Here is a 24904-nt window from a genome sequence, read left to right as displayed (position 1 = left end):
ATTTTGCTATTAATCACCTGTATAGAGAGACTTGTATTGAAACACAATGGCCATGTAGGTAGCATATTCAAGCCTCCAAGTCTTTTAATAGAGATTGATGAGCTAATGCTATTGAATCCACTAATACACTTTATGTAATTTTGAGATGGAGTTTCCAGTTAATGGTAGACAACAGCACTTTCCTTTCTAAAAAATGAAACAACTCTGCAAATCATTTCAAATTAGCATGCAATATATATATGCAAGCTTACAGATTATGGAAGAATAAATAAAGATAGGATGAAACTTAAATATCGGATGCTTTCCATCCCAGAGACTAGCCCAAATGCCTGATAACTTTAATGACTAGTGTATTCTCACAGAGATTAAGTACCAAAAGCTGTAATCTTGCAGTTTAATTTCAATAGCTGAATGTGGTTTGGGGTGCAATTTCTGCAGCATTGCTAGTACAATCCAGGTATGCACTAACCTTTTATTTTCCCCTCCATCCAACAACAATTTATATAACAATTTATCTTTCCTGAAGATAATGTCTTAAAACTAAGTGAACATTGACTGCATGGTGCTTTTTTTTTAATCATGCAAATAAAGAAACTCTCAAAGGCCTGTTGTAAATGCCAATGTTATGTTTTATTTTTAATCAAGTAATTCTTTTAAACCTCACAATATCCATGACTGACAGGAAAAAAAAAGACATTAGGCATGAAATGAGAATATAAAATACATGATATGTAGAAAGGCAATCAGTGCTTTAGTCCCTCAAGACAGTAAACAGGTGAAATGACCTTCAAAACTTCAACTCACTGTCTTTTTTTAAAACATAAAATTCAAGTGATTTTTCTTTAATTTCACCTTGTAAACAACATACAAGTCAAAATGGACAATGAGGTAATCTATACTACAGAAGATAATTTAAAAACACTAGATAAGACACAGTATTAAAGACATATAGAAATCAGTGTTCACTTTGGTCTCTAGTATGGTTATTGTTATTATTACCACAAGCAACACATACTAGTTTAAGCCAGTCTGGTGATGTTTGTCAGCCAGTTGTTGCTTAACTTAGTAATCCAAGAGGTAGTCAAAACCATTATCCTTTGTAAAGCTGGTTGCTCTTACATTTGGTTCAACGACAATGGTAGCAAATACCTTGGTACTTTTCAACATTCTTATAAAAACACTACCAAAGCTGCTAATTTACAGCTCTGTTTTAGCATAAAAAAGACATGTGTGTTCATAGATCAACCTCTTGTTATTACTCAAGGGTTGTAACAGGGGTAACACACAACCAACGTATCTTAAAGAAGAGGCTGTTGATATACTCAGCAAAATTAGATTGATGCATTTAACAAGGCTCTGCTTGTTTCTAAAACAATACTCAAATCTCATTAAGACTTCTAGAAAATTAAAATCAGTGCATCTGCACATGTACACATCTTCCCAATTACTTTTATATCTAGCACAGGGGAATACATATATATTTTTTTTATGATAAACATTTCTTACAGATAAATTAATTAAATTAAATTTAAGACTCAATGAGATTTCCCATGTTCTTTTATAATTCTTCTTACAAAGAATGTTACAAGATCTATAAACACTTTTTATGGGGCTCTATTCACAAAACTATGTATGACTAAGCAGGAACTTCAGGATAACACTGGCGCAGAATAAAACTGGGCTGGAAAAGGTGGCCTACAAAGGGAAAAGGTAGGAGTCAAGTATGTTGTTTGGCACTCCCTGAAAGCTAGCTAAAAGCAAAATACTGCAGATGGTATTATAATGCCAGACTTACAATTAGCTACAGCAAAAAAAGTTATTTGGCTCTTCTTCCAAATATCAATCTTCCCCATGGCTCACTTTTTGTAGTGTGGAAATAAATACCATTAACTCTCCTTGGGGGAGAATATAAATATCTCACAATGTCCCTTATGATTAAATCAAATTGAGTTTTTTGGAGTGAGGGGTTGGGAGGGAGAGCTCTCTTGTTACAGGTTTAAGCCTATCTCCAGTACTGCTTGGAGAAAAACACATCCCTCTGAGCTGATACTTGAATTACCTCTGCTCAAGCGAGTTGTATTGGGAGGCATTCTGGCAAGGACAGGCTGGTGAATAAGGGAAATCAAGGCTGAGCCAATGCTGTAGCATAAGAAGGAAGAATCCCGAACTCAAGTCTGCATCTCCTCCTTTAGAGTGTTCTTTGCTTATTTGGAGCAGCCTATTGAAGGAGTATCATTAGATTTTTTTATTTTTTTTTTCTACTGCAGCTCAGTGCTAAGTAGTTACCTGCCACAGCTTGCGCTGCTGTGTTTAACTTAGGCATGTATATTTTTTGTCTGTTTCGGAGATGTACTTATTTTTGTGAACAGTGCCCATAATCCTTTAGACAGAAACATAAAAAACTTCTAAAGAAATGTTTGGAAACTTCTCATAATTTCAGATGGATGCTTCATCTTAAACAAGTATTTGCCATAACCTATGCAGTGGTGAATTATCAGTTACATATTCAGTACAGATAAATAGCATGTACCATAGATCAACAGCCACCTTTAAGGCCAGAGCAGCACAAAGGTGTGTTTATGCAGTAAATATGAGGTAGCCTTTTGCTGTAAACAGAATAATAATTTTATTGTCACCTATGTAAACAAAGTGGGCTTGATGCTTTTGTGTTTTTTTTGTGTTTTTTTTTTTTTTTTCTCTTTCCCCTCCACCCCCCATCCCTCCCCTTCTAGAAAAGCTAAGCACCAGTAACTCCAACTGGAAGTCAATGGGAGCTGCGGTTGCTCAGCATCTCTGAAAACTCAGACCCTGTGAATGTAAAGACATGTATGCTCACATAAGCAACCAGTACAGAATACCACTTTTTCATTTCACAGGAACTTATAATACAAAACGCTGAAATCTGATTATCACAAATGTAGGTCTATGTCAACTCAGAGGTAGTTACTAATATCAGTACATAATACTTATATAGAGATAAAAAGGGCTAAGTCTATTTGGTTTGTTCTGAGTAAGCAGGTCGGTAGACTATTCTGTAAAGTAAAAACAACATCACATGGTATATTCCCTGAGCAAAGTTCTTTGTCCTGAGTATGTTATGTAATAGTGATAACATTCTAATATATAAAAATAAAACCTTAAGCTTTCAACAATAAGATAGGGTTTGGTATGTGCTCTTTGCAGTTCAGTCTGACTTTGGTGCACACTGATTTCAAACAGCACCAATAAAAATCTGCACGTTGAAAATATTTTCTCATCTCAGCTCTGAACTTCTTACATATAAACAGGGAATGACCAGTTTTCAAATCCGCAATTGCCTATTTCTATAAGGAACTTTGGTTTAAATTTTTCAAAGTGACCTAAGTTTTGCATCTTTGCTGTTTAACCCGGTTTTTACACCGGCTAGAAGGTTAAGCAATGCCACTTTGATTTGTCTACATAATTTAAATAAGTTTACTATCCTTACGTAAGGCAAGGAAGTTCTTCTCTATAGATATATCACATTCAATATCGTCAAAGGTAAGCTTTGCATTAGCATACTGAGAACTTCAGTATAAACCATCGAGATTCTCGCAAACACTGGCAAGGAATTCACACAAAATAATGCTCTGGAAAATTGTGCCCTTCGCTGAGGCTTTTGATTATAACCTGTTTACTGAAGCAGCAGCAGCAGCAACAGTAAAAGTCTCAACCGGGAGGACAAGTGGGAGGGGAGGGCCACGCAACGAGCCAGCTGCCTACCTGTTGTGACTGTCGGCTGTGAGAGTTACCGCAGACAGGGCTTGGGCTCACCGTAGCCTTTCATGCAGGCTTGGTTCTCCAGTTTGATTATCTGAGCTTAAACCTACCTGACTCCTTCAAGCTTTAACAGCCTGTGTTTATTGCCAATGCTAAGGATTATACAAGTTTCTCTAATTAACTTACATCTGCAATGGGATTTGTCAAAGTATGTTATCGTACGTATGACTTGGTAATGTAGACGTTTCAAATGGAAAGCGACTTGAAGTTTTGCTAGGCTCCAACTCTATTAACCCCAAGCAAAGGCTGCCCAGGGAGTCTCACTCTGAGGCCACCAATCTTTCTCTTTAATGCACAAGTGTGTGGTCCCAGCACACACCAGACCATGGCTGGTCAGCAGCAGTCTCCCGTTCACAAGAAGCTGATGATGCCCAGGGCAGGCTTGCAGGTGCCTTCACTAAGGCTCATCTGCAGCAGGCACCTGTCCTTTAATGAACATGTGCAGTATCATCAGGGTGAGAGGCTGGCTGAGCAACCACGAGTACCCATCTACCTTTATTCTCAAGAAACTTTTTATCCCAGGATCTTAATAGCTTTGCATTTTGTTTTCTTTAAAAACAAAACAGACAACCACAACAACAACAAAAAAATCCCTAAGGAATTCTCTCCACGTCATTTCAACAGTAAACGAGGGGGAAGCCCCTTCAAATTCAGGGGCACTACTCGGGACCAAGAGAAGTTGCTGCTGCTGCTGCTGCTACTACTGCCACCAAGGTCCCCTAAATGTTCACAGAATACAAAGGGTGAAGCAGGATGATATCCTGATACCACTCAAAAGGGTTTGTTTGCTCTTTAACAACTTACACAGTCTCCCCTACAATACGGTCATCTAAATTACAGTTACACCCATATTAATTTAACAAAACATTTTGAGAAACCAGCACAGAAACTACACATTCATTGTCTTTTCTGGAGCTATTAACTCCTTACCAACAAAGGATGGTGGTGATGAGAGCCATGCTTAGTCGTGACACTGCCCTTCACAGGCATGGGGGGTGGAGGGGTGGGAAGTGGGGAAGTGATGCTTTGTAGAGAGGGAAAGAAAATAACTCAAATTGATGGTGTGGGGGATGTCTTAGTATCTTTAGTACCATATGGCAGCTTTAAAATATGAACGTATCCTTTGGTTCACAAGAGAAGTAACAGTCTTGATCTCAGTTCTGTGTGTGGTTTTTCAGGTGTTTTTGTTTCTGTTTGGTGAGATTTCTTGGGTTTTCTTGTTTGTTTTTGGTTTTTTTTGAACATGTTTGAAAACCGATTCTAGGAATGAGTTCAGCAACATTTACGGGTACTGTGTCTATTGCTTCACAGTAATGTATTGTGGGATCTGGAGAGTGTTCTGATGGAAAAAATATATATTCATAGATATGCAGACACACGCGCGCGTGCACACTCATACACACATATACAGAAGGTAAAACGTAACGCACCCTGCTCAAATGTATTTTGCTTGGAGTGATTTGTCTATTAAAGAAAAAAAAATTCACAGTTCCTCAACAGTAGTTAAAATTCCAGGTCAGCTACTGATAATGAAATTATTTCCCCTGTACTTGCATGAGGTAGACATCCCGAGAGGATAAAGAAAATGGAAAGTTATGAAAAATGCTTTAAGTTTTTTTCCTTTTCTGAACAGAAGGCCCCTTTCTGCTTGGTTCTTCAGGTGATGCAGATAACTTACTTGAAGAAGCTTCTTGTGGTGACCTGCCTGAACGCTCTGAGATCTCTGACCTTCCCTCCTGAGAATATGATGGAGACGAATAGCCGTACGTTCCTCCCCCTTCTCTCAGGAAAGCAGAAGTGGAAGGCTGTGGTTCAGCTTCATGTCTTCCCTGAGAACTAGTGGGCTGTTGCGAAACAGTTTTATGGGGGCAGTTAGCCACCATGTGCATGATGCTCTGACAGTAATGGCACTTCTTTGGCTGTGGAGGTAGGCTGCATTCTTTAGCGTGGTGATCAAGGCCACCACAGTTGTAGCATCTAAAAATGAAAAGAGACAGCTGGTTATAAAATGTAGCATCAGACTGTAAGATTTTCTGTGTGTCAGAAGCTGACTGTGCACTTGGTCTGTTGGTGAGACAGCAGGAGCTTCTGCGACAATATCCCATTGCCACAGACAAATATATATCTGAGTTTTGCTTTTTAAGCAATGCACTTGGAATGTGCCCCTATGTCACACCGGTGCCAAAAAATACCTCTTACTTAGGAATAGATTCTGTTACTATCATCCTTATCAGTATCTTGCTATACTGATACCCTTGGTACTGCTTGAAAGTAAAGACCACTCTAAAACAGATCCTCACTTGTTTTCAGTGGGACCTTTCTACTGACTGCCAAGAGCTAAATCGGAAGCATTTGCAGATGTAGGCAGGTGCCTAACCACGCTTTCGTGACAGCCTTGGGATGCCTCACTGCCCTCAGCAGTAAGACGAGCCTGTGCAGCATTGGGACAATGCTGCGAGGGTCCCGCCGCTGAAAGAGCCGCCAGTCACCAGCACCGTACAACTACATCAGAAAACCCCGCTGCACTGGGATTTCCACGAATTCCACAACGCCAGGAGGCTAAAATTTTCAATATAAAACCTCTCAGACAGACAGAAAACCCTCAACCACCCCTACCCTGCTGGCTCTCCCCAAAGGAGGGATGATGCTGGGGTTCAGCCAGCCTCGGCCCCGCTAGAGGGCACCAAATATTCACAGATCCCGACGCCGCTGCCCTGGCAAGCATCGCTTCTTGCTCAAGTATTTATAGCATTAAACCCCCGTGGGCGCTAGTATTTCAAATGCCTGGCAGGACTAACATTTCAAAGCCGGGTGGGGAGGAGGTAGCCGCCAGGGCCGACCTCTTCACCCAGGGGTGGGCTTCACCCTGTGAGTCGCTGGGTTGAGGCCATAAAGAAACGCATAGGGAGAAGAGATTTGGCTTTCCCTAAGGAAGTTGCCTCGGACTTTACCACGTCTTCAAGTGCTCCAAAAAGCTCTTTGGGCACGTAAAAGATCTCGCCCAGAAACTTTGCCTCTTCTGGCTCAGTTAAGGCACGCTAAGGGAAGGGTGGGGGCTGAGCTTTTACAATGCTTATGTTTCAGAGGGTCAGGAATGGCTTTTATGGTTTCAATTCAAAACAAAATGAGTAAAGCCCTAGCAAGAGTCATAAAACAGGGTTTGTTTGTTTTCTCTTGAAATTCTCAAACCACATGCAAGTGGTGGTGACCCTGGGTGTCATCTTCAAAAGCAGGGCTGCCCAGAAGCAGACAAACGGCAGAGCACCTCTTCCAAGCGCCACAGGCAAGACCTTTTCGCCAAGTCTTTAAAATGGCCAAAATGTAAACACTCCTGTGTTAATCTTATTATCAAGGGGAATCATGGAGAAATCCAACAATTCTTTACTGAATACTTTTACTTTGTAACACACACACCAGGAATTTAAATCATTGACTTACATCAGTCTAACACTTGATACAGAACAATAATTACCTGATGATCCTATGCTGATCATATCCATCACTTTTTATTTTGGCTATTTTTCTACGGTTTCTGTTTCTCTGTATTACAAATATTTGCACCAAATGTGTATGGATTAAATCTATTATAATCTAGCATTCTACTGAAGAGAACTAACCCCATAATGACAATTTGTTTTTGCTTCCCCTTAACTATATGAACTAATTAAAAAAAACAGTTGCAAACAACCATGCCTAGTAGAGTGGATTGAAGGACTCAAAACAACTACATGTGCAAGCAACTGTATGTATAAAACAATGCAATGTGCTTTGGCTCAAGCCCCCATCAAAATTTTCAGGCTCCTGGAAAGCAACAAAGCCCTGTTTTGAGCTAGCAGTTAGTGATCTGTCCTGGCTCTGTCCCCTCCTGGCTTGTGGTGCTTAGCTGCCTGCCGGGTTAAACCACAATGTGATTGCTGTTAGTCTACACACAACACAGATGTTTAGCCTATGCAAAGCCATATGTATAGCTGTAGTCTCAATTACAGAATATACATTGTCTACACAAAAATGTTCTTGATAAAACCTGTGTAGTTTATAGAAAGGTTACAAAATGGCTGTGAACATTTGCAAATTCCATCCAAGAAAAAATCCCTGAGAAACGCCCTCTCAATATTTCTTTTTCTCCATTAGCAAGATACTAACCGTATCTTTCTTTTAATAGACGAATGAAAAAAAAGAAAGCATAAGTTGCCCATGGCATGTTGTCATATTCCCCAAGACTGATTTATAATTTAAAGAAGCTAAATGATACACAGAACTTCATTATCCCTTCAGAAAACATTATAATTAAATTGTCATATCTTCCCTAAAAATTAATAACAAACAAGAAACCAAAGCCATTACACTGAACTCTGCACTTTTTATGACAACTGCAATAATATATTTTAGGTGAACTGGTTCCATTTTTATGTCATCAGTGCACATAATTTTTATTTGATTTTCAGTGGCATTTGAAGACTATGCCTATACTAGTCTGCCTGCATATAGCATGAAATAACCCATGAAGAGATAAAGCTCTGCTTGAATGAAAAAGAAAATACGTACAAGCCTCATTGTCTTTAGAATGATCTCCCTAGCAAGGCAATACTAAGTATGTTGTAAAATATGAACATCCTGATTTAAGACCAAAACATTATATTTTAGGGAAAAAAAAAGCTTGATAAATTTCCAGTTAATGAACGCTGTCAATCTGATTACTTTTTTTTCCATATCATTACAGGTGTTTTCAAATTAGTGACCTCCCGTTTAACAGCAGCATTCAGCTATGTCTCCCTGACAAGTTTACTAAACATCTTTTGGATAAAATAATAAGAAAGTAAAACTTGCTATTGGAGAAAAAAAAGAAGAAAAAAAAGAAAAACAAACAAACAAAAAGAACAGCAGCAACAAAAACCCTGAAGTATTTTACTTTCTCTGCCTCCAATAAATACACCTAGGACTTCACAAATGTGGTATTCATTATAATGCAGGTTATATTAAAGAATGGTGTTTATTAGTATCTTCCACATCTGTTTCTAGCAGTGTACTCATTCCTAGGCTTTTTATCTAAGATGGTGTAATATAGTATCACATGGGAGTGAACAGACATTTTGGGAATCGTGCATTTTAACTTAATCCAGAACCAGAATATAGAATTTTATAGCTGTGAACGCATTTGTGTTGGCTCCCTTCCCTAACAACACATTTACTTAGAATCGTTTAAAAAAAAAAAAAAAAAAAAAAAGTTTGAAAATAGGTTAAAGGGCTTCAGTAGGAGAGGAGGCGGTAGCCATGGACAAATCAATTTAATCAGTCACTATGGTATGCACTGTGTTATCCAATTCAGTGAACCATTTCACCTCACCAATTGACCAAGAACCTGCTGTCAGAGCCCCTGCTTCCACTCAAGAGGCCTCCGTCACCTTTTGCATATATATTCATCAATACATCCTACTTGCAAAATATTGTAATTCCCTGCATTTATTCAAATCACTTGTAAAATGTCACTGTAAAAATAAAATTCTACCAGGAGCAGTTGTAATTAAACTATGATTTGGCTTTTCAGGAATGTTTCTTGTGACTAACCAACCCAAGCATCTGGCTATAGTATCTCATTAGAATATATATGTGCCAGCCTGGGTGTGCCTGGACTTAAACAGGAGGGTGGTATTCACTCACTTCTTTTAACTATTTATTCACTCCTTGTCAATCACTCTTACCAGGAGAAGAGATCACACCCCGCTCTGAAATGCCTTCCCTCTCAAGGGATTTACACCAAAATGGAACTGGTCAGCCACCTCAGGAGCTCACAAATGACACCACATGGCAGCATCCACGCACATTAAGGTATGGTGTTAAACCCTTTTGTCCAAAAGGCTTCAGCTCTTTGCTTGCCTCTGCTCTATAAACCTACATTACAACATAATGAAAATTGATAACGCATGATATGCACACACAGGTTTATATAGCTACATCTATATACACATTAATATGAAGAACTCTACACAAATTGGCTCCTGCTAAGAAAATTAGCAAATTCTCATTTAATAACGTTTTCAGAAACTCTAGGTGAGTACAACTATACTAAGTACAAGTGTTTACAACATAAACACTTACAACATAAAGCTTCATAGATAATTTACATCATGAGATGGGTAAAACATAAAAAGCCCTTAAAAGTTCAGTGATAATATAAGTAACCCTTAGAGAAACAAAACAGCAAGAAAGGTTTACTAAAAAAGGAATATCTTCTCACAGAAGGCTCTCATTATTTACTGGGTAGCTTCAGGCTCAAAAAATAATGCAACAAAATAAATGAAGAGATGGCAATTACCCTGAAGGGGAATCCTTTCTTTGTTAGGGCACTGGTGGGAAGGTGGATCAGGACTGTTTTTTGGTATAAAAATGATGAGCATGCAAATGAAGGAATACCTTGAGCAATTTACCTAATATTGTATTTCAGTATACTCCAGAAAACAGTAGCATTAATACCTACTAACAAAGAAAGAGTATACTGCAAGGTTAAAAATACTTCTATATCCTCCTTTACTATGGATTCATGATTACACAGAACTAGACGTATTAGTGGAAATAGATGAACAAGCAAGAAGCGTACAGATTCCAACACAAACCATGCTGCAGTAATTACAATAAGCTGATGGCTGAAATTCATTACAAGTACTCAAATTCCCAACCAAATGCAAACACAAAATAAAATACCCTCTAGTCTTCAGCTGTTTTTTATTGTCCCAGCAGTCGCCTCGTTTCATAGTTAGGAAGTATTCCCTAGCCCCAGCACTCTTAAAATGACGACACAACTGTCTCGCAAACACATTCCCCGCAACAGCTCAGCTGAACTAAGCAGTAAGGAGGGTAAGGACAACTGCTTGCTTCTTCATGCTGCTTCATAATATGATTTGGATGATAATCCAATATATATGACAAGGAGAGAATCATTTGTATGGCTCCACGCTATTATCCGTTGGGAGAAAAAGCTTTAGAATTGCTCTAATGACTGACTTTTTCTTGGGGGTGGTGGTTTTAACATCTGACAGGGATAGCAAAGGGATGTAGTCAGAGAAATAATTCACCAAGATAGGCCCTGCACCAGCTCCCTTTTTGTTTTTCCTTTCTGAATGCTATCGGAGAACAAAACCCCACATCTTGGTGAACAATGCTTCATCCAGCAGTTTAAATGCTTTGAAAAATGGCCTGGTTTGCTAACAGCATGTGCAAGCGTGATGTTTTTACTACATGCTGAATGCCAACGCAGCAGCTAAAGCAGAGAATAATTACAAGGAAATGTCTCAAGTTGTACCTAAATATGCTGTCTCTTTTAGTCACTGCTTTCACCACAACGCAAAGGGAGGCTGGTTCTTGCAAACAGCACACGCAGCAGACTGCTTGATCTACCCCCTTCTGCCGTGAAGGCAGCTTCAGCTACGCCCAATCTAAGAGGTTTTAGACAAAACGAGGATGTTTTACTCTTCAAGGGCCTCAGATGCTTCAGCCGTGAAAGGCAGGCTGCGGGTGCAGGGAAGCTCAGGCAGGTGCATGCTCGGCCTGTGCCTGGCCACGCAGGGTTAGAAACACCCCGGAGGGGCTGGCAGAGGTTTCTGACTGAAATTTTCCTCAAGAGAAGCGCAAATATATTTTAATAGATTAATGGAATATTCCAGGGACCAAGTAAATCCTGGATAGCAAATCTCTCACATCATCTCTCCCAAGGCTGACAGCATCACCAGTGGCTGCAGCTGACAGGGCACCTCTCATACCTTACTGCGTTATAAAAGGACTGATCACATGTGCAGCAGCAGCAGCGTGTTGCAGTGGGGCTGTTGGGGACCCCAGGCACCCCATGCAGTGGCCAGCACTCCTCAGGCATTTCCCTCCTTCCTCAGCTGCATTTTGAGGGGATTCCCTTGCAGCCATTGTTTTGGGAGAAGGTTGTTCCCCCCCCTCGAGCAGCATTAAATCCCAGGGGAAATAACACTGGCTGGCATTTTTTAAAGCATCACAGAGCAGGAGGGAGCCTTGTGTGTGTACCCCCACACCAGGCGTGCATTAAGGCAGCCTGGCTTCTTGCTTTCTTAAGGAGGGAATGGCTGCAGGGGCACAAGATGCCCTGGGCATATGCATGGTGTCCGCAAAGGCTAAGGGGTAATTTCTGGAGCGCTCCTCCTCACATCCACATTCATTTTAGTTTTTATGCCATTTTGTATGTTAACTTGTAATTCTTAAGCTGCTTTTGAATGCAGTGGGGATACAGATAACTCTGAAAATGGTCTAACAAAATATTAGCATTCAAAAGACTGTATTTTAAATCACTCAAGGTCATGTGAAATTATCTTGTTAAACAAACTAGAGAACTGAGCATCAAGCTTCTTCGTCAGAGTGTTTATGATGTGCCCAGCAAAATGCAGAAAACTTCCAACAATTGATTTTTTTTTTTAATCCATGAGAAGAAAAAAATAAAACTGTAATTGTTTTCTGTCAACTACACTTAAAAATGGTGTGTTATCAATTGAGAATTTGGTACATCGGCACCGAATTTAGATTTGCCCTGATCCTGTGACTACGTGCTACCCTGAGTCCCTCACTCAAGCAAAACGCTGTGCAGAGGCGACATGCTGGGAAAGTTAATTGCAGGCTGCTGTTCTTCAGTAAAATTTGGTTTGAAAATTTACTGTGCTTTACTGGCTTTTGAGATTAAAAAAATCACCTTCTAAAACCAAGGTAATCTTCTAAAATAATAAAGATGAAATAAAGTAAAAATGTTTGTCTATTTCTCTGCCAAATCCTACAACCTGTGATAATGTATCAGATTGAACACATTCAATTTCATGAAAAAAAAAAAAAAAACACAGTCCCTCCATGATTTTTTTAAGGTTGCCTTCTTTCATCTTGCAGCTAGCCCCAGCACGCTGACACAAAGCCACTTTCTGCAAGGCTTCCAATAACACAGGGCAGAATATTGATGATGTTTACTCTCATTACAAATAAATAAATAAAAATGCTTAATCGTAAACTCATCAGATCGAATAGTTTTCTGTGGTTAGCTCTAAATCAATCTATTTTCCCCCGTGCATCCAGAAGTAATATCAATAGGTTATGGTCTTTTGTTGCGTGGGCTTCCCCTCCCCCTCACCCCCCAACAAAGACGCTGACAAACAACGTGGGGCATTTGTCCGATAAATCAGGCCTTTCGGGATACTATTTAGCTGAAGTGCACGAGGAAATAAATTTGTTTAAAATCTGCTAATACGATTTTACTGGAAGATGGCTTTCTTGGTGTTTTTTATTTTTTTTCCTTCTTGAGAACCGAGGCCAACAATGAAATGGGAAGGTGGCTCAAAATACACCAAACGCAGTCTTTTTTCTCCACAAAAATGAAAGGGACGATGCAGACATCAGCTCTGAAAAATAACCTCCACTATATCATTTCCATTCTTTCTTCCTTTCCATGAAACCTTATCTGTGCTATCCACTCGTCCCTCTTCAGAGGCATGAAGGAAAATTACATAAATTTTCACATCACATAAAAAAAAAACGTATGAAATGCATCCTCAAGGAGGAATGCTTTGGATATACTATTCATTTTTTAAAACAAAAGGGTTTTCTTTATAGTGAGAGTTAGAAACTCCTGAAATAACAATTTACAAAACAAGGTCTTTTTTCCTAAATAACACAAAAGATGGGTTTGCTCCAATAGTATCAATATGGTGTGGAAAGAATGAGTATATTTTAATGGCTCCAACCCATTCAGATATAGCAGATACAAGATCAGTGACGGTTTAAGTTATGGTTTAAACAGTCGTATATCACGCATTTCAAACATGAAATGCTATACTGTGATTTCAAATACAATACTGCTGTTAATCTTTTTGCATCATGAAACCACACACACAAATATTCTGAATATTTGTAAGCCTTAATTTTTGTGGGAATTTAAAAAAAAGATACAAAGATTTTAAATCGCAGCAGCTCTATATGCAGCAATTTTTAAAACAATAAATGTTTTCCATAGTCCATGCTGGGGGAAAGGCTGCCATAAAGATTTACTGTGGCTATCCTTGCAGTGTGCACCCGCATTTGGGAAGCCTTTCGCAAGTGGGGTGCTGAGCTGGGCAGACCCTGGCTGGCTGTGTTTGAGCCCACTCCTTGGTGCCCCTGTCACAAGCATGGTTCAGAAACACCAAAACTCTTCTCAGAGGTGGCTGTGTGGGTAGGGATGTGCGCTGTGAAAAGCTAGCTCAGCTCTTTCTGGATCAGTGAGGTGCTGGTCCTGAGCTAAGAAGCATGCCTGACCTCAGCTGCCTTCCACAGAGCCATTTCCAGTGCTTCCACATCCACAAGTCAGCTACTCCAGGCTTCAGGAAAAAGGGCGGTAACTGTAACTGATTGATAAACTTGCCATTTCCCCTTTTTTCCTTACTTTGTCACTAGCATTAACAACAAATGTAAATAACGCCAACTGAATCACAAGTCTTCCAGCTCCTGGTGAATTTCATAACCCATTCTCCTTCCCTAAATACCAGTTTTAGGGTCATATAATTTCAAGTTTCCCTTACAAATCAGTATCACACACACAGTTTCAGATATACCTGACAACAGGAGTATGGACTGACAAACACCAGCCTTGAAGTGGATTCTCAAAAATTTCTATTCATTCAGTGAATTAGATGACATGCATGAGTATAGTCTTCTCAAGTGTTAAAGACTGCAGGGAGTGACCAGCACCTCACATCTTCATTTCACTCTTCAGAAATAAAGGGACTGTTCCTGTCACATTCACTGTTAGAGGCCAAGTCAGTTATCTCTGTGGGCGTTCCTTCCATAGCTCATGGAACAGATAGAACAACTCATGCCACCTGAAATACGGGCAGAGCTTCTTTCTCCAGCTCTGTAACAAAAGGCCAACAAACGTAGTGGCTGGTTTTCCTTGACATTGGGCCTGTCAGTTCACGTGTCCAACACCTGCAGCAGGAATAAGGTCACTCAGATGCTCCAAAGTCACATTTTTGTAAGGGAAATCTGTATCACGCTGCCCTACTGACTGAGGAAGAAAGCAGTCAGTTCCTAATCCACTTTTCCAAACCTGCATCTTAAGACGCTTAAAACGGATGAGTGCCATACACTGACATTACTACAGAGTGGTTGCAGTCATTATTTTCTATAACATTTTTAAAGGCTTTCAACATCTTAGAGAAAAATGTTAATTTTGAAGCTTTTCACATCAAAATGCAGAAGCAAAATTATAGTGTGAAAAGAGGATTTCAGCAGCAACAGGATTAAGCCTCAAATGTTAAAGCTTTTAATTCCCACCTGAGGCAGGTATTTCTGCTGGTCTGCCTGATGCCTGAGAATTAAAAGCGAAACAATTCATTTATTATTATTATTTTTTTTTTACTATTCTACCACCTATTCTACTACCATCGTGGTTGTTGATTTGCTATACAGTTATGTGCATAAAAACAAAAACAAAACAAAAAAAGGCCGACAAAAACAACACACATTTGTGCACATAAATTTAAAAAACAACATTATTAATTCAAAATATGGTGCTTCAATTTTCTTAGCTTAGCCTCAGGATGGTAAATCTTATGCATGGGCTTGAGTTTAACACTTCTTTCTCTGAAATCTGTTAATTCTGTGGAGGGTTACAAATAATCAACCATAACTGAAAGCATTTTACAATACCTAGTAAATTATATCACTTTATCCCTCTTCATCATGATTAGGTACGTTAAGTGATATTACTACAGTAAAATGCAAACAATGAGGTAAACAAAGTTTTTTTTAGAAAAGATTGTATCATCCCGAAACAAATCATATTAATGGTCTTAATTCTGCTCTCAATCACACAGGTATAAATCCAGAAAAAATTGGTAACTCTCCCTCTGTGTGTCTCATGAGGAAGCCTCCCAGTTCCACCTTTAAATCTGCATTTGCTGGTTAATATAACCCCTTGAAAGCATAATTTAGCACAAAGGTTTTTGTTTGCTTATTTTTTATAAAAGCCAAAGAACTATGGCCAAGGTTCAGGTTTAGTCATTTTTTCAAGAAAAAATGACTAAATGATTTCAAAAGAAAGGACATTTACAGGCAAAGCATCTGTTTTCCTACCATGACCAACGAACTCTGCATCAGAAGATTTAGATAAAATAGGAAGCCTAGACTTAGAAAAACAGGAAGATGCAATGGATATGCTTGCTGAGCACAGCATAACCAGCTCTCTGTAGTTCTGATCAGCAATTCATACCTGAGCTGCAACTTCCATTATGGAAGCCCCGAATTTACAATTTTGAAAGCTGTCACAAAGCAGAACAGCGATTAATGCCAGCATTGCGTCTGTGCCTTAACATTTCATCTACACTCTAAAACAAACAACCTTCCAGTTATCCAGCAGCATTCATTGTGCAAGGCAGGAAAACCATACATTAAGACTGAAAGCACACCAAGGCAGAAAGAGTATCACAATTTGAATACAAGCCGTGAAGTTGCTGGTGATGAATATGACTTCTGGCTGGGGATATAAGACGACGTATATTTATGTTTCTACAGCTGCTTATGCAATGTGTGCACAGGCCAGCAAGATACCACATTTCTGAAGGGGGGATAGTTAAAGAGTTCTTCCATTTTGGAGCACAAATCCTGACTTCTAGCAAAATAGAGGATTACTCAGTTATGCTGGCAGCTTGTGTGCTCTCCTTCACTCCCAGGCTCTGGGAGCAGGCCAGAAGACATGGAAAGGTGACAGGGACATAGTGCAGTGGTTACAAATGGAACATATAACATCAAATCTGCTCGAATCCATGGGATTTCATTAGCCCTTATTGGAAATGCTGACTGAAATCCAGTTTCTTCACGTTTTACTGATTATTGGCCATACTGCTGTGAGGTTACGTAGTCAACTCTTACTATTATTCAGTGTACAGTTAATTATTGCAGTGATAGATCTTCCAGAGGAAAAATTGCCAGTACCCTCCCACAAGACCCTAACATACTGCAGCTGAACCTGCTGGAGCAGTGGATTTAAGTTGTAGACAGAGACCTAGATCTATCTTTCTGCCACCCTGGATGAACATCCATCACTAGCTAGAGGGAGGAGGGAGATGAGCGACATGCTCCCAGCACCGGGCTGTTTCCCCAGCTGGCATGAGCCTTCCTCAGTTACTCCTGAGTGGTGGCATATGGATACCACAACCCACACCTGTGCAACAACAAATCACATCAGGTGCCAACATTAGGTATCTGTAGTATTGTACTGCTGTAAAAACCCCGACACCAGCCTTACGAGCTGCTGTATGCTTTGTAGCTGAACTTGTCACGCTGCACTGCCCAGACCCTGCAGCCCTGCCCGCTCCTCCTCAGTCCCAGTCTCCCCACACCTCATGTCCCTGCTCCCACCACGTGGTGCAGTCCTCCTGGAACTCCTCAACCATCCCTGCTCCCCCGAGACAGCGGAGAAGAGGAACCCCTGTCTCTTATCTCACATGAAGGATCTGTTAATCCTTCTTCAAAAGGCTCAACAGCCACCATCTGGAGAGCACAGCAGACTCCTGACAGAGGGAGCCCTGCATTCAGACACACACAGCGTAAGCACTTCTAGCTATGTGGTGACCCCTCGGGTGCCTTTTGTGTAGGTTAAAGTGTGCTCGCTAGTTTGGGCCACACAAGTCAAGGGGCTCAGGAGCCACCTTGGTAATTCTGTGGAGCTCCAGTGCAAGCTAGAGCACTGACTGGCTGTCCTGGAGAAACCCCTGCTGATAAAAAACGACGTATAGGCAGCACATAAATTAGTTTTTTGAGGGCTTGACAGCACCCAAATGTTTCATCTGGGTACCAAACGCCTCCTGTGTGGTTGAGAATTGCAAAACCTACACAGCTTTGGCCTTAGAAGACCTTTACAAGTCTGACACTTCCCACAGTATTCCTGGATACTTCCAGGAACAATCTGTTTTTTTAAATCTTTCCCAGGCTTAGAAACTGGTGACCAAGAATGTAGTAATGGAAGTCAGAGAGAAAAAATACAGAAAGAACCTTTGGGGAACTAAACCTGAAAAACATAACGGACTTCCAAAGGACTAAGTTTATGGTTTTTTGAAGTGGCTGGAAATCTGAGTAGGAGTTTTTCTTGAACTGCTGGTGCAGTTTGCAGAATACTAAGAAGATGGATCTGTCCCCTTCCTAGTGTCACCCAAAGAGCAGAAATGGCCCAATGGCTAAGGTACCTGTCCCAGACTTGGGAACGTGCTAGCGGCTTCTTTCTCTGTTAAGGTGGCCTATGTGACCCTGTCATGTACCATCAGATGTTTACAGATATTTAAATGCCTAAATGACACCCACTTCACAAGTAATCAGGCTCCACGTAGCTTTGAGGATACTGGTTTGTACTGCTCTGGATTATATCTGGTGAATAAAAAAATATTTGTGGTACAACATTGTCCAATCTTATGGTGGACCAGGCCACAAATTAATCAGAATTCAGTGAACTAGAGCAGGAACCGGGCACATTCTGGACAACGTAGAAAATACCCGACTTTGAATTTGTCGTCTTTATTGTGGCACCTTCACTGCTGCCCAACTACCGGGATGAAAAGTTATAAGCAAGTTGTAAAAAGTCAGTTCACTTACGCCTGCAACCCAAATGTTAAATGGAAAAGGAGGGCTACCAAGAGCTAACCTGCACTTTGCACAAATGCAGAAAAACCCTTCACATGTCTTTTTCAATCTGTGTTGATAGGAAACACAAAACCAGGAATCAGTGGAGGAAAGTATACGCTTCCTTCACAATGTAGAAGCCTGAATCAGAACACCTTCAACAAACTACTTTGCATAGCTTTCATCCCAGCTTCCCACACAGCAAGAGTACCACCACTGCTGTCTCAGCAGCATCAGTGGTAGCTCCTGGGGGGCCCTTCTGCTTTCATGTTCCGTACTGTGAAACAAGCCAGCAACAGCAAGCCACGCCAGGCAGGGTGCAGGGAGCTGCCAGGGATCCTGGCTGAGTACTGCACAAGCCATCTAGCCATCTAGCACTGTAAGCAGTTTCCAGGACTCCAGCTCAACTACTTTGCATTTCATTCATGGTTTTTGTTTGTTTGTTTGTTTTTGGGTTTGGTAATATGAAAATAAATTAAAGATAAGCACAGAGAAAATATCCCTCTTTTCAAGAATACCTCCAAAGACATACAATTTGCTTTCAAAACTTCCTAGGAAGAATCCACTTTGATAACTAAAACTGCCATCCAATTCTCCACAGCAAAGGTTTTCAGACAATTCATCTTTTCTTTTTTTTTTTTTTCCAGTTTCTAGTATTTGTTTAGCTTGGTTCACATCACACCTCCAGTTTTGAGGCACAAAGCCACTGCACTGGCATAACCACGGGTGTGATAAATGCTGGCAGGAGGTGGGAGGGAGTAGACCAAGCAGTGAGATTCCCGTCATCCTCAAGCACTGCTGCCAGAGAAACTGCAGTGTGAAACCGCATCCTCCACCTGGGACTTCCTAGTGGTCACAAAACATGTTCAGCAGAAATCAGCCTCAAAATCAGCTACAGTCGTATTCTCCTAGCCATGCCCATGGTCACAGCTTTCCAAAACCACAAAGACAGGTTAGAGGAAGCACAGTCTTCTCCACTGTCAAATCAGAGGGGAGTAGACACTAAAAACTTGGCACTGTGCACATTATTTATAGAAATCTGTCTTTACACAAATTCGTATCAATTTTTTACCTGTGTTTGTGAATACGCCAATCAAAATATTTCATTTATCTAATCTGCTATGTGAAGGACGGATGAAAGAATCACACATTAGAAGCTCAGACACAAGATATAGATGCTGAAGTTGGTTTTGTAAACAGGATGGCTGTGGCAGAACTCCCTTTCAATTAGAGATAGTGAGATGTAAAAGAACTTAACTGACAAAAAAATAGCTGAGCTGACTGCAAAGCATGCTCTGAGTTAAGCACAAGCTAAATACAGCGTGCAGAGATGCTCATTTACCCTACGCTAAGTAAATACGAACTTTCACAATTCTTCTATGCATTCCCCATAAAATTAACCAAACCTATTTGAGGTTAACACTAACTCTTATTTTCGTGAGCCCTCCCACTGCCCACATCTAGTATAGCTTGGGCATCTCCCAGCCTACACATGTACAAGTGCTGTACCACTGGTGCATCCTGAAGCCCAGCCTCTTGGCAGTGCTCTCGAGAGGAAGGGTGCCCCATCATGGTGACACTGCACAGGCCATGAAGGAAGCTCACCATGCTGGGCTGCTTGCTCCAGGCCTTCCTGGGTGAGGCTATGGACATCGCAAGGGTAACTGGTAGTTAACTTCTTCTGGTTTCACTGTATGCAATTTTAATTGCTTAACTTGAGGAAGGGTATGAAGTTCTGCTCAATTGTTAAACTCATCATTTGGGGTCAAAGACAATCAAGACAGCAAGGTTTCTTGCAATACTTGTCATTCAGTGCAAAACACACATTTCTCTGTGGTTTTCCTTGAGCACCTCTGTAGCAACATGAGATGTATTCCCTCTGGAAATTACACTAGATCTTTACCACAGAGATAACTGCTCAATGCCTGTCTTACAGATCATAAAGCAGCTTCATAATTGAATTATAAACTTCAATATTCATTCACTGAGATTAAGCAAATTTTTATTCAAGAATGGGACAGCCTATAGAATTACGTTTATTAATGCTTGCAGTTACGATCAGCATTATTAAAACCTACTCAAGTGTGAAAATGTATTTTATCTAACATTTTTAAAAGGTCATTATTTGCCATGGTTAATTATGCTATCAGCTGAGTATTTTGGTAGCTCTGAAAACTCAATGCTTTACAACAGAATACGTGTCTGTGTGCCAGTATCTCTTTTAGCCTAGAAGTGGCTTGTAGTTTTCAGGTTATCATACCAGAAATGCTGGTTGCAGCATTTCCTCTAATAACCTATGCTGCTGGCTGAATCCAGCCACTAATAATATTATGTCCTTAAAATATCCTGGGCAAACAAGATTCAACTGTAATTCCAATCTGTTGACATGATATACATATTTATATATTTAATGACTTACTCAAAAGAGCTGCACTTTGTATGTAGTACTTTAAAATCACCTAAATAATACTCCTGTATCTTTCAAAGACCATCAGTGCTAAATACTTTTGCCACACGTGATGAGGCCCTTGCCATGTGCACTCAGAACTGCACTCCCTCCTGTCCAAAGTTAAAGCATCTGAAGTGTAAATTGTGTGTGGCACAGCCACGGCAGCCCACTTTACTTCAACCTTGTTAATGGTGAGCCAGATGGAACCTCTGAGGCCACCCATTGTTCGGGTTTGCATTTTTGTGTAATGCCATGGTGTAGGTCCATAGGGCCTCATGAATTCCCCTCCTCTGAATATATACTGTGCTGTTAAAGGCACTGAAAGGATCAAGCCCTGCTCCGAGAGCAGCTGGCTTTGTATTTTTTAATGGTTGTTAGCAGCAGCAGCAGGTCCATTCTATTACCCCATTCTCCCCCTGCCCGTCTTAAAATCCTGATCTATCAGTCCTTGAGTGAAACCAAGCCCCGTATCCTACGAAGCACATCATATCTTACCTCAGGTTCGCTTCCCTGTACGCTCCTTGAAAATTCTCAGATTCTTCCTTCCTTGCAGCCTCAGACCCTGCCCCAGCAGATCTGAATCACACCAACAATCACTGACTTCAGCAACAGTCAGGCCACAGTTTCTGTCCCACCCAACCTAGACAAGCTGTGCCTGCACAATTTTTATTACTTGTCATTGCTTTCTGAAGATTCAGTCAAATTTCACCAACTGGATCTCTACGACAAGAATGGAAACAGGAAGAGTTTTGAGTAACGACAGCTCACAAGAAACTCATCAGTCTGAGAAATAAGGGGAAAACTTGCAAATTGTTACCTGCAAAGACCTATCTGTACAGTGTGATGTAAAAGTTAACATTTTACACTGCTTGAGCAATGATTCAGCAACATAAAGACAATTGCTGATGAAAAACAGCAGTGCAGGTAGTGAAGAAACCCACAAGACTACACCTGGCCTTCTAACAGGTTCCAGCAGCACTGAAGGAACATGGTCAGTGGTGGGGAGAAGGAAGGAACTTTCTCCATGTTTACTCCAGATGTGGTGCACACTGCTATGAGCATGGTGAGAAAAGTACAAAGCCTTTCCTCTCCAATGGGCCAGCCATCAGAAAAGTGAGCTGCACCACGCAAAGAGGAGACTGCAGCCAGAAATGTCTGAATTGTACCACCGAGTACCAGATAATTTGCTTGCCTCTTTGGGAGAGGACTTTGACAGAGTAGCTCATGAAGACAACACAGCGTAACTTGCGAATGATTTTAGAAGGATGCTGCAAACTGCACAGAGGCTTTTGCAACATCAGGGCTGATTAGATGATTAAAAAGATTGAGCAGCCATGGTCAATACTTCGGAGCAAATTCCCTAATGTGTTTGAAGTTACTTGCTTTTGCACTGGCAGTGTAAGGAAGGACACCCCTCCCCGCCCCCAGATCCTCAGGTCAGTGCCTCATCTGTTGTAGGAGGCACACAACCAAAGGAAATCTATTATGTTCCTGCTGTTCCCAGCTGGTCTATGTGCCTTTGGCAATAGCAGCCAGGAGGCACCCAAAGCTTAGCAGTGCAAACTCAGCCTGCTGTAGCATGGACTGGGGTAGGCAATCTTTAACTTGATCACTTCTATTTTTTTCTTTCCCCAGGCTGACCCAGATATTATCAGAAGGAGCAGCTTCTCCTTTCCTACATGCTCCCCAAAAGCAGAAGAAATGCCAGCCAAACTTCTTCCTGGGGTTCCTATAATCTGACATGGAAGTTTTGGGATGATCAAGGTTACCTGCTGATGGGGAATAATGAGGAATCGGGGAACTTGAGGAAAGATACATCAGCAGGAAAAGCAGAACATAGCAACCTCTCCTTTCTCCCCACAGGAAGGCCAATTTACATCAATCCTGTCCCTCACCCCCTTTATCTGTTACATAAATAGCAGGATGCAACCTACTCAAATTATTTTTAACTTGAGCATTTCTTTAGTAAGATTGTTCTTAAAGGCCACAACATTCTGCTGAGATGCTACCAAGTGGCTCAGGGGGATATACTGCACAAGGTGCAGCAGTTTTATAATTACTATCTTGTTAAAAACATTTCTAATTCCAAATCGTAACTCATAGGGGAGCAGAAGAGGTTCAAGGAGAAGTAAAGCTCTTGGGCTCAGCAAACTAATTTTGCCCGTTTCAGAATTCATGTGTTAAACCTTGTTTTACTTGGTAATTATCCCTTATGCACTACAACAGATCCTTTTTGAAGGCCAAACAAATTACCATTAGCACATTTCCGTTGTCTAGGAAAAAGAAAACCAACTAGTTGACAAATACGAGTATTAGGTAAGCTACAATAATGAAGGGAAGGCATAAGTTGTAACTGGTACCACTGCACTTTACCCACTTTTCCCAATTTTTCCAGGTCCATTCTATTAGTAGGATGCAAGGCTGGAATACGTATTCTGAGATCTGGCTGGCTAGATGGCTGCTGCCTGCAGTTTTTATGCCCTTTTACAAGCTCTCTTTAGCCATAAGATAACATCCGCGTGCAACAGCTGCTGTGAACCCCGTGCTGTTTGTCACTTCAATACTATAGGATGAAGATGATAAACTCCCCTTGATTTCAGCATGTTAAGCTTCCTTAACGCTTTGTTTCTTTCAGAGGCAGCAGTTCGCATTTCTGTACCTTGTCCTGCCTCTTGCCCACAGAGTTAGTATCACATGTGTATCACAAAAATAGCTGCAAAGCTATTTTCCTATGAAGCCTTGCAGCATGAATTAGTCCAGCTGGTGACTCTCCTCTGATAAGGATGACAACAAGAAAACCTTAAGGTGTCTTAAAGAAGGGGGGTCATCCAAACTTCAAGACTTGAGCTGTCAATACTCATTTTGTTTTTCTAGTAACTGGAGTAATTGAAAGATTTGTAGTAAAAGTTGTTTGATATTTCAACTTAACAAATTAGTATTTCCTAATATGCTTTCATAGTTATTATCAGTATTTTTTGAAAATTCACTGATTCATCGTAAAAACTAAGAAAATGTGCATGTCTGGAAATATCAGGGAATAATCACTTCCTTTTCCTGGAAGCCTAGAAAACACGGCATTTAATGGATTACACACTGAGTTTCAAAAGTTATATATTACTGATACTTAAGTGTACCTTTCAGCATTACAGTACTACTAGCTTTAAGTCCCGATTTTATACAATCCTTCTGTTTCACTCAGTGAAAAAAAGAACCTTTGAAGAGCTGTCATTAAGAAACCTGAACCATGAGCTTCTCTCTACAGTACCAAGAAATTGATGTATATAGAAAAATTAGTGGAAAATAGTATGATTTCTGTTACAGCATGTGAAATTTATTTATTTTTTATCAGCTCTATCCTTGTCACAAAGGCTGGTTATGATTTTAGTACATTTAAGTTCCAAAACAGAATGCTGAAACTGTACCATGCTTACAATATTCTGATTGATATGAAACACCAGACCATTACAACAGGAAATGCTACTTCTAATACCTATCTCCAATTGTCTTCACATCATTCACAGCACTCCAAACTAATGCAACAGAGGCAGAAAAAACAAAACAAAACCCAGATTGCTTAGAGGAAGCTGGTAGGAAAGGAAGAGCTGTGATAACAGGATATGCAGTACTCCTCAAAGCCTGCCACTCAGATTTTGCAAGTTTTGAGGAGCAGCTGCTGAAAGGAAGGAAAAGAACTGAGAAATAACCATTACACATGCGCTGCTCATTCATACTAAACCTCCAACTACAAGTTGGCAGTGAATTAAACCTGATCACTGCAGTGTTGGAAGGGTCCCCTTTGGACGGACAGGGATGTCCGAAGCGGGGCTGAGGAATGCTGCTCGCATTCCCAGCCAGGCACAGACTTCCTGGTTAATCTTAAATAAGCAATCTGTTTCTGAGAGCCTCAGTTCTCCTCACCTCCCCACCTCATGCTGCAGTTTAATAGATGAGTTAATGGTCTGGTGGCACCAAAGCATCTAAAATGGGTAGATTTGCGATTCCCACCCTGTTTTC

At 40.6% G+C, this 24904-nt stretch overlaps 1 protein-coding gene across 3 annotated transcripts in view; it reads right to left on the bottom strand.

Annotated features, from left to right (window-relative positions):
* Positions 1 to 5405: 5405 nt before the first annotated feature.
* Positions 5406 to 24904, bottom strand: part of LIN28B (lin-28 homolog B) — a gene marked incomplete at both ends in the record, with an annotated part of 83966 nt that continues 64467 nt past the window's right edge. For all 3 annotated transcript variants that reach the window (XM_082758081.1, XM_082758083.1, XM_082758082.1), the window contains one exon: positions 5406 to 5775. In XM_082758081.1, coding sequence (XP_082614207.1) covers positions 5406 to 5775 — 370 coding nt within the window. The remainder of the gene's footprint in view (positions 5776 to 24904) is intronic.

Source organism: Aythya marila (genome assembly GCF_965140915.1).
Source record: "Aythya marila genome assembly, chromosome: 3".
Classification (NCBI taxonomy): domain Eukaryota; kingdom Metazoa; phylum Chordata; class Aves; order Anseriformes; family Anatidae; genus Aythya; species Aythya marila.
This window is presented reverse-complemented; position numbering and strand designations above follow the sequence as displayed.